At 44.6% G+C, this 11,343-nt stretch overlaps 1 protein-coding gene across 1 annotated transcript; it reads left to right on the top strand.

The window, feature by feature from the left end:
- Positions 1-810, top strand: MYCGRDRAFT_78052 (uncharacterized protein; the record flags this gene model as incomplete). The annotated part of the gene is made up of 2 exons (XM_003847091.1): positions 1-213; positions 340-810. Coding segments are annotated over 2 exons (439 nt in total), but the record flags the coding sequence as incomplete, so codon positions are not given.
- Positions 811-11,343: the final 10,533 nt, after the last annotated feature.

The raw sequence follows: 11,343 nt of genomic DNA, 5'->3' as shown, positions 1-11,343 counted from the left end.
ACGAACTCATCGGCGGCCGATCTTCAGGGCGCTCGCTCACGCTGGGTGGAGCGAGAGAGAAAGTGCCCAAAATAGCATTGTTTCCTTCTTCTTCCACCTCATCCTCATCCTCACCATCAACATCGATACCATCAACATCGACATCCGGACGCGCGCGCTTGCCAATTATCGCACCGACGACCTGAGCAGCCTTCAACCGCAGCCTGCGCTGCCGTGAGTATTCACGCTTCAACCTCCTCTTGTCTTCTAACATTGCCGCCGCACGCAGACGGTCTTGACGACAAGGCTCTTCTTCAATGGCAGCATCAATGGCGGCCTGCTCACTGACAGAACGGACAGTTCCACCGGCGACTTCTTCCTCCTCATCAACCGCGTCACTGCGAGCGACCTCTTCCTCCTCATCAACCGCGTCACTGCGAGCGACATCACCCTCCTCATCAACCGCGTCACTGCGAGCGACATCACCCTCCTCATCAACCGCGTCACTGCGAGCGACATCACCCTCCTCATCAACCGCGTCACTGCGAGCGACATCACCCTCCTCTTCCTCCTCGATTCGACTTAATTCAGCGTCTACCGCTCTACCTCCACGACCTCCTGGCCTCAACGCGTCGATAGCTTCCTCGACAATACGCGTGCGAACGAGCTTCCGCGGTGAGCGACGAGGACTTGATCCAGCGGCAGAAGGAGGGCTTGAGGGCGGCATGAAAAGAGACGGCATGGCAGTTAACAACACCTCAAAGGGCTGGTTTACAGCGACAATGGAGCTATACCGACGACACAAGAGCAGGTAAACAACAGGGAATTGACATTAGGGCTGACTGGGCCCGGTGGAGAACACGCGTACCAAACCGTGGTACGAGGGCTCTCTGCACGTCCCAAAACCCAGGGTGGCTCATTCTTTATTGCTGGCGTAACGCCTGAGGCGTGCAAAATTTCCATGAGCGATATCCACGGGCTGAACCGGAGACAGACTTCTTGACCTGGGCTGGATGCTGCGCTTGTACAGGGTGGAACATGAGATTTGTAATGGTTGAGCGACGCCATGTCAGATCGATTTCGATAGCGAGTGGATCATGCCATGTAGCTAGTCTATGTACACCGTTCCAGCTCCTGGAGGTCACCCGGAAGTTCCGTCTCTTACTCGCTCGCAGGCACACCATGACTGAGCAGCTCGATCGGGACACCAGACTTCCTGCCGTCCCACATGAAGTCTTGCTCAGATTCAAGCATGCTGCGTAGCGACTCGCCCTTCTCCTTCTAGAACTCTTACCTCCAGATGTCGGGACATCTCCACACCATAACCAACCATGTCGGAACCAAAGTGTGGTGGAGCCAGATGGATAGTGGTCAACATCGGCGAATTGTGTCCAGAGGCGCTCGAAGTCCTTGGCCGCCGCCAGCATTTGCGTCGAGATGGTGATGTCTTCCATTTGGCAAAGGTAGTACCTTGACTTCGCCATCTCCGGTAGCCTATCTTCCGTCCCGACCGACATGAGCACACCGAGCTTGACAGCAGATTTCAATGACATCTGCCTTCCGGCCGATCGCGGCGCTTGGTCGTCGCTGCTCCACCGTCGAGATCTTTTACACACCATACGCCAGACTTGTATCAAAACGAGCCCTGACTTGGGAGTACAGACCATTCTCTTGGTGACTGCGTGGCCCTTTCCGGGAGAGAAGTTCCAGACTATTTGGAGATACGCTCTGGGCGTGACACCGGGATTCTCTGGCACCAGCAAGAACTGAGCTCGAATTGACCGCAAGGAACGACGCAAGTGCCATCGTGGAGCATCTCTTCCAGCCATCCTACTGGGACTTTTCGCATACTTCCGTCTCTATCAGCCACCATTGCCTCGGAAACGCCACTTGCGATGGACCCCGACCTCAATGCGAAGAGTCACGATGGCGACTATGGCACCTCCGAACAATGTCCTCAGTCTCAGCTACGGTGCAGGAGGCCGAGTTTTCCTTGCAGCTAATTGCACTTGCTCGAACTCGTTCCGACCCATCCTCCAGCCTGTTAGCCCCAATGGGTCAGGGCTCCAGCTCGGAGCTGCAGTCTCCGCTGCCGACATCCACACTCGGAACTTCACAATCGAATCTCTCATATCCACGCACCGGGATGACCCAGCTCTCCCAAACGTCTGTTACCTCAGTAGCCGAGCCCTCCTCATCGCAATCCACGTCTCGGGCGAGTCAGCTCTCCGAGTCGAGCCTGGACCCCGATTCGATTTCAGCCTTCGCTCAAGCGACTCCACTTGCTAGTCCCGACTCTGCGCCAAGACTACAAGCGGATACTCGGCCATCCGAATCGCCTCTGTCTACTCATCAGACTTCACCGGCCACAAAGGACCGCTCACAACTGCCGCGTTGCCAGGTTGCACCAAAGCTTATCCCATACAAAAGGAAACCGCCCGATGCAAGCATCACGCAAGGTGCAGGGAGAAAACAGCATGGCTGCGAGCCAATAGGAGAAGAGAGACACCCACGAGTGTTGAGAGTCGTTAAGGAAGTGTTCGACACCATAATTCGTGGCACAGAACGACTGTACACGCAGGGCAGCGAGTTCCTGGCTTGGGAGGACGACTTGGACGATATGAGGCCCAAGGGTGAAGCTTCAGACATAGTCCAGCCGTGTCGGGCATCTGGCTTGGATCGCATCCTTCCCCTGCGCTTGCGCGGAAACCGCTCATCGGGGCGGCCGTCGTTCGAATACTGAGTCGAGAAGCGGGTCAGCCAGTGGGAAAGAGAGGGCTCGTCGAAGTCGAGCCCGAGCGTGGGTTACAGGTGTCCTCAATCTGGTCAACCTCCTCGCTGCGAGAGATGTTGGTCAAGCTGCATTCAACATTCTGGCCGCTTTCGCTGCCGCTCAAACTGACACCGCCTCCTAGTACGGCGGCGGTTTGAGCAGAGTAGTCGCGGAAGAGGTAATGACTCTCCTTACAGATCAGTTGTTGGCGTATGAGCCGCAAGAGGATCGCTTCGACTGGCGACGGGTAGATCCCAGGTACCGCATCGATCCTACGTATGAGTTAGCACGTCTCACAGGAACGGAGTATGTATGTGCAAGTCTCGTCAACAGGGCCATACTGACGTGTGCATCGTAGGGTTTCTATTGTGCGCGAAAAGCTCAACATTATAGTTAATCTACCGAATGTCTACTCCGAACACTTACCGATGTGTTTTGATTCTGGCTTACCTTCGACGGGCACAGCACATCTTCCGAGCTTTTGACGAGGGTGCAAAGTTAGCACTTCGCCAAAATCCGTAATTTTCGTAAATTCCGGAATTAGCCGAATTTCTCCAAATTCTTACTTTAGGACTTCACTACGTCCTTAAAAGATTCTCACGGACGCGAACGTACTACGAATAGGTGCGAGTGCGTCTATCTTAGTCTTAATTAAATATTTAAAATCCTACCGATAGAAAATTATAAAAACTCGGTAGGAATAGTATTACTAGCTCGGCCGGCGTACGTATTATAAGTAAATAACGCCCTCTAACTATATTACGAGCCTAACAATATAATAGCTTTATTCCTATTATTAGCTCTTACTCGCGGTACGCTCGTATAGTACTCGCGAGTAAATCGCGGGCTAAATGTACCGTTTACTTATTATTATTAACATTTTAACCTTACGTCCTTTAAAAACTTCTCTCGAACTAGTCTCTTTAATTACTACTACTATTACGTACGCGCTGCCCGTACGATTACGCTACTTAATAGCACTTATTTAATCTTATTATATTACTATTACGACCGCCGTCTCCGACCTTACTATTACCGCCGCCGAACTCCTTATTACCGCCGTCGTTACTACTACTATATCGGCCGTAGACTCGTAAGCGATCCCTTCCTTCTCCTTTATAACTTTAGATATATACTAGTACTAACACCCTTTTAGTCTTCTTACTACTATCGATTCTAAGATAAGTAATACGTAGGTTCTTCTCCTACCGTTCGCTATATATTCGTAGTACTAATCGTTACTTTTAGTCCTCCTCGCGTACCGACTCCTCTACTACTACCTCCGCCCTCCTTACTACTACGCGTACCGCCTTCTCCTTTACCGGTATAGTAGGTAGAATCGACTACTACTAACCTAAGGTACTAAGAGGTAAGTATATAAGTACCTTAAGGGCGCGGTATCGAGCGTAGAATTATATTAAGAAATAAGTAGTAGCTATAAAGTGCATTAAGTACTACCGACGACCGGTAATGTTGTTGTTAGGTCCTTAAAAAAAGGAAGAATCCGACTACTATGTATCGCTAAGACCTAAAACTACGCTATACTATAAACTATATTCGACACTATTTACCCTATAATATTTCCCTCCCCTACTTATTATATATCTATACTATAGACATAATAAGCACTACTTAATAGCGACTAAGTTCCTTAATGTCGTCGTTACGAAGATCTAGCTTATTAAGCTAGTTCTTAGCGAGCTAGTCCTCTTCCTTACTACCGAACTATAGGTATTACTAGTAAACCTACTCTATAGTCGGTACGTATCCGTCGGCAACGCGACCGGAGGTACTAAAAATAGGTAGATCCTTAGTATTAGTCTTAGCCGAGGGGTTACGAGCCTTACTCTCCTCGACTATATTACCCTTAGTATTAATAGTTACCTTTAAACCCTTACTATTATTACGGTTGTTAATTTCCTAGGCTATTTCCTTAACCTATTACTTACTCTTGTTCTTAGCTAGTGCGGCTATACGCTCGGTACGCTCCGTATCGCTCGCGCTTACCTTCTCGTACTTACTACCGCCGAAGTAGCTATTATTAAATCTAAAGGCTTCTTACTCTTACGGACGGACGTAGTCGGCTATAGTAAGGAAGACGCGAGCGACTAATGTAGCGCGAGTCTTAGTAACGTACTCCTTACGGTAGAATTTAGACTTAGAGAAGAGGGTATCTTAGTTAGCCTTAATACCGGCATCGAGGTAGGTAGTAGCACCGAGAACAGCGTTAGATAGAGCACTCTACGTACGGATAACTACCGAGGTAGGAAAGGGCGTAGTCGGTATACCGTAGTTATTAGGCTTACTAGACGGAGTCTTAAAGCTAGGCATACGTACGGAGTAGGAGTAGGTAAGCTCGGCGACGGTACTAGCTAAGGTATTCTCGATAGTACTACCGGGCTTACCGGCGACAAACTATAGTAGAGTAGTTATACGTAGCTTAGTTACTAGTCCGGTAGATCTATACGGAAGTAGTAGATAAGAGATACGAGTAATACCTACCTTAACTAGCTAAAGGTGCTAGTTAGTCTTAAATTCCCGAAGATCCTCCGTAGTAATTATCTTATCGGTAATTATTAGAACTATCGTATTACGTAGACTAAGCTTAAAGCGAGCATCCTTCGTAGTAGCCTCCTTGTCTATACCCTTAGCGACTTTAGAGTCGATAAGTGCCTACGTACGCTCCTCTATATTAGTATACTACTTCTTCTAGTATAGGTATATACCGGGGATAATTAGGGTATAGTTTTCCTTATCTTTATCGGTAAGGGAAACTAAACCTTAAATTATTATTACTATTAACTTATTACCCTCGAGCATATCGATAGGGTTATAATCTATATACTTAAAAGTAGTAAACGCCCCCGGAAGCGTAAGCTTAGCGTAGTACGGGTATAAGTAGAGGTTTATTACCTTATCTAGTCGAAGAAGGTAGTATAATACGTAGTACATTAGGTCTTAGCGCATACTCTACTATATTAGCGAGTAGAAGTAGTTACGTAACTAGCTAATATCGTTAGTACCGGGAGGTATAAGGAAATAATAGTAGTATATCTTAAACTCGCTCTTAAAGATATATAGAAGGTCGAAGCTCTTCTACTAGCCGAAGATGTTAATAGCGATCGTACCGTCTAGCTAGAACTAATCGTAGACTCCGGGCAGTATAGCTTTAGCGGCTATAGAGAAATCGTCGTTTATTATATAAACCTCGAACACTAATTTGTTAGGGATCTTACGGTATAAGAGGTAGGTATCGCGGGGGTAAGGCGACCGAGCAAACTTCTTAACATTAGCGTAGGCATTATTAGTCGATAAGAAGGCCGTAATACGATCGCCGGTATTGTTCGCGTATACGATAATACGCTATATAGTAGTATCGTAGCTAAGTGCGTTAACGTAGTATCTAGCCTTACCGAGGAGCTAGTATTAATACGCAAAGTAGATGTAGTAACCGTCGCTTAGGTAGGTAGCCGTAAGAGCTATAACCGTATTAACTTTAGTACGAGTAGCTATAGTAATCGTAGCCTTGTCCTTAAGGCGAGTAAGCTTCTTAATCTTCTCGATAACCGCCTTTAAGGTAGCTTTCCGAACAGTACTATCTAGAAGATTAGTAGTTACGGATGCCTTCGGACGGAAGTATATATAGTTATCCTTAATTCCGGCCTTCGCGACCGTAGTCTTAATGCCGCGGCTACGACGACCTAGCTTATCCTTAAAGTCGTCGTTGCTAGTATTATCCGTATTATCCTCCTCCGCATTATTACCGCGAGTCGCTATAAGAGTAGTAGTAGCCGTACGGGCGCCTATACGTAGTCGTATACTCGGCCGAGTATTCGCCGCCTCCTTACTAAGAGGACGTACTTCTTAGTTCTCGATGTCTTAAAGCGCCTCGGCTAAGAGCTCGTCTTCCTTAGCTTATCGTACCGCGCTAGTATTAAACTTATTCGTAAATTTAGCGCTAGAGCGCGTACGGCCGCGGTTAGGTAATAAAGTACGAGTAGGCTTAGGGCTATTAACCGGGCTCTTAGGGTAGTCGATAGTAAGGGCGGTAGTAGGGTAGAATCTAATAAGCGTACCCTACGCGTTAATACGGTAGCGAGAATAGAAGAGCGGGTTCGCCTTTATCTTATTACTACGGCTATTAATAGCCTTCTCTAGCTCTTCTAATTCCGAGCGCGTAATTACGCGTATAGTAGTATCCGGGTCGTTCTTAGCATTTTGAACTACTAGCTTAACATCGCTAACGGTAATTTCGGTCGTACGGGTAGTACGGGTTTTACTAATATTAGTAATTATAGCGCGAGTAAGCGTATTAATCGTTTGCTCTACCTTCTTCGAGGAGTTAATAAGTACGCTTATATACTTATTAAAGTCGTTAGAGCGTACTTTATTAATTATAAAGTACGGATATACGACTATACTCGGGGCATTCTCGATTTAAAGGTTTATAGCTAATACGCGGCGATACTAGTCGTTACGCTTTACCGAGTCGCGAGAAATCTAAAGATTAGTAGAGTAGTTCTTAACTTCTCTATCGAGTAGATTAAAGCGATTAACCTTAACTAGGTAGTAGACCGATAGTTCTTTATCGAATAGTAAGCGTATACTATTAGTTATTAACTTTATAGCTACGCCGAAAGCCTTAAGCTTCTTAGCTATATCTACGTAGAACTAAAGTGCTTCGTCCTTGTCGAAGTTTACTACGTAGGCGCGGATTTTATTAATACTACTAAAAGTTTTACTATTATATTAGATAGGGGTAAGTAGCGTACCTTATTGTTTGTTTGTTTGTTTGTTTGTTCCATTTACGTCCTTTCGGAGTCCAAGACTATGTAGGACGGCTTTGCTATAAAGGCAAAGCAGTAGATCTAGTTACAATCAGATTTTTCGGTATTCTTTGACCTTAGGGGAGACCCCGTGCCTAAGGCAATGCTAAAGGACTTTAAACAAATGCGAGACAAAGGAAATCAAACGAGTGTTGCAGCCCAAGGCTGCAGAATTTTCGCGCTAAGCTTTTGCAGAATTTTTAGCGGATCCTTCCGCTTCGCACACACGCTGCGAATTCAGCTGTCTAACTCGCTACCTTCTCTTGTCCTCAATATGCCTTTGTAGAACTATATGCCGCCTTCTAGCGCATATAGCTACGTAGGTTAATCGTAGAGTTGTAGATTCCACCGAGTTCTAGCTCTTTGAAGTGCATGTATGCTTCCTTCGAGGGCGACGAAGTCTCTAGAGAAGGGACATGCGATTTCGATTCGGATTTCGAGGAGGTGCGCGTATAGGGCAGAGTGGACTAGTTCGTAGCGTAGAGGGCTATTCGTTCGAATCGTGCTGTTGTTCTGTTGTAGCTCGTGTTTCGAGGCGGATTTCGAGAAGGATTTCGGGCGGATTCGAGAGGTTTTCGAGGAGGTTTCTTCCAGACTGTCTTAGTTTCCCTTCTAAGGAAGGTACTTACGACGGCCACCGCGTGAAGGTGCAGTCTGTTCGGCCGTCAGTAGCGTACCTTATAGTATAAGCGTAATCGCTTATAAAGTCGAGTCGGCTATCTAGGCCGGTTATAAAGGGGGTAGTAAACGAGGATGTTAATAAGGAGGTTATAGTCGTAAAAAGTAACTCGAGAAAATGTATAAGAACTACTAGTAGGAGAAAATGAGGCTAGCCGGCTACTCCCGATTAAGGCGGAAAGTAGTAGTTAGTATATACCTACTATAAGTGTCGATGTTAAGTACGAGTAGTTACGCTTTAGTACGTACATTAAAGAGCGTAGTTAGTTTAATAGTTCGCTATTTCTAGATAGTCGAGCTAGTGCTAGTTACTACCTTAATACGGCTATTTTCCCTCGATTACCCCCGGGGGTAGCCTAGGGTAATACCGGGACGGGGTAGCGGGGACGGCGGTAGTAGCCGCGATATAATAATACTAGTCGTAGCGATAGTTGTTAGTAAACTCTAGATGTTTATAAACCTTCTATTAGAGGTAAATTGTTTCTAATTATTAGAACCCGCTTATAATTGTTCCGGAAGCGTAGCTAAGCCCCTAAAAAGCTTTACTACTTACTATTCTTTCTCCTCTTCTTCCTTACTACGCCTTATAATTAATAGTAGTGTTCTAGTAGCGAAAATGTTATAGATGTCGTTTAAGCCGGCATTTATTATAGTCGGGTAAGGGTAGTAGTATAGGCGCCCCTTAAACTTTATTTCCTATTTAGCGGTGCCGGTAGTAGATAATTAGCGGCGGGGACGGCGATGTTATAGGCGAAAAGAGCTTACTTTACTACTTTAGGCGATCTATATTAGTATACTTAGTATAGATATAAGTAACGAGGTCGAGCAAATAACGCCGCGTACTCTTCCCCCCCCCCTAAAGGCTATTATACGAAGCGCTCGTACTACGATACGTCTAGTAAGGCTAGGTTAGGTAGTCGCACCTACGGGGACGGTAGTAGACTATCGTCTTCGTCGCTTAGATTATGCCCTTCTTTAAGCTCGTCCTCTAGAGGTATAGTAGATCCGACTTCTAGTAGTAATACGCGTATAGAATCCTACTTAGGTATAGGGCGGAGTATTCGGCGCGGAAAGGTCGTAGTAAGAACGGCGCTAGTAAGTTCCTCGATCTTATACGTCGACGTAGCTTCTAGGTATAAGTATATACGATATAGTCCCTTCTATCGGAACGATAGCTTTTCCGTAGTTAACTTTCTTTCTCCGCGGCGTATAAGAATAGTAGTACTAAGAGGGATTAGTATATCGTCGGTATTATAGGTGTTATCCTAGTATTCCTTAGTAAGCTCTCGAAGCCGTAGGCTACGAAGGCGGGCTTCCTTAATATCTATTTCCCTTATAAGGATCTACTCGGTACGTAGGGCGATAAGATCTTCTTCCGTACGAATATTGTTCTAAGCCGTAGTATTCTAAGTCTAAAACTTAAGCTCTACCGGAAGGATAACATTAAAGGAATACTAGAGTTTAGAAGGTATATAGCCGGTAGTTCGTCGAATAGTAGATCGATTAGCCTATAGCGCGGTATAGAAATACCGGCGCTATCCTTTTATAGTTCCGTTCGTATACTTAGCGAGAACATCGAGTATATTCGGGTACCCTCGCTCTACTATTCTATTTCCTTAAGGGTAATAGGGCGATACGCGACTAAGTCGTACGTCTATTTATACGAGTAGAGTAAGCACCTTACCGAAGTTCTTACGGCTACTATTAAGCCGGATTAATTTTATAATACTATACCTATAAAAGAGTATCTCGTATATAAAGCTAGTAATTATAGTAGAGCTAACACTGTTCGTACTAATAAGCTTACTTTTGTTTATAATACGCGCCTCCGGGAAGCCGCTAACTAGCTCCCTTACTATAATAATGCTTATAGTTAAGTCGACATTTATAGTATTAATCGCCTAGATCGTACTAGGCTCCGGATTAGGTATATATAGTAGAGTATTCGCGTAGTTACCCGTACTACGTAGGTTATACTACGGACACCCTTTAATATATCGTAATACGTCCTTATATATGCCCTTCTAGAAGTACCTACTTATAGCGTAGCTCGGGTCGACGAAGTCGACCCGAGCGGAGCTATAAGGCGACTTTTCGCGAAGCGACGCGACTTCTCGCGAAGCGACTATTCGTTCGAGAGGTCGTAAGCCCTTCGAGAAGGCTTAGGGGATCTTTCTATAAGCCCTTAAGGCTTATAGATAAAAATACCCTATTTTAGTAATAGAAAATAAGAGTTCCGAGGTTTTATTAGAGGCTCTCGAGTTTCTAGGTATATAAATTAGGTTTTATAAGATATAAGAGGCTCTAAAGAGTAGGAGAAAACTACTAGCTAGTCGTAGAAAACTCTAGTACTCGCTAGAAAACCTAAAGTACTAGTATATATAGAGACTTAGGGTTTTAATATTCTTCCTAGAGTTTTAAGGGCTTAGGGTATAGTTTTCCTAGATTCTTAAATAGATAAAGAAGCTTAGAAAACCTCTAACTAGTCTATATAAACTCTAGTAAAGTTTATAAAACCCCTAGTTTTAGTACTAGGAAATTTCTTAGTAAAGATAGACTTAGAGTTTTATATTAATCTAGGAGGTTTCTATAGACTAGTATATAGTTTTAGTAGATTCTTACGTTAATAAGAAAGCCTAGAAAACTATTAGCTAGTCCTAGAAAACTCTATAAAAGAATAGAAAACTTAATATCCGAAATAAAATATAAAAGACGGGCCTAGAGTTTTACTTTAAGCCCTAGGGTTTCTATAGACTAAATAATAGTTTTAGGGTATTTTATACCGACCTAGAAAGCCTAGAAAACTATAAGTTAGTCCTAGAAAACTCTAGGAAAGAATAGAAAACTAAAGGTATATCTAGTACTAAGAAATCTAGACTCGAAGTTTTAGTAAAAGCTCTAGAGTTTCTAAAGACTAGCTAGTAGTTTTCTTCTATTATTTAATAAATTAGGAAGCTTAGAAAACTACTACTTAGTCTTAGAAAACCTAAGGAAGAAATAGAAAACCTAAGGTAGATATAGTACTAGGAAATCTAGACGCGAAGTTTAAGTTAGGCTTAGGAAGTTTTTATAGACTAGTTATTAGTT

Source organism: Zymoseptoria tritici, chromosome 18, assembly GCF_000219625.1.
Source record: "Zymoseptoria tritici IPO323 chromosome 18, whole genome shotgun sequence".
Lineage (NCBI taxonomy): Eukaryota > Fungi > Ascomycota > Dothideomycetes > Mycosphaerellales > Mycosphaerellaceae > Zymoseptoria > Zymoseptoria tritici.
This window is presented reverse-complemented; position numbering and strand designations above follow the sequence as displayed.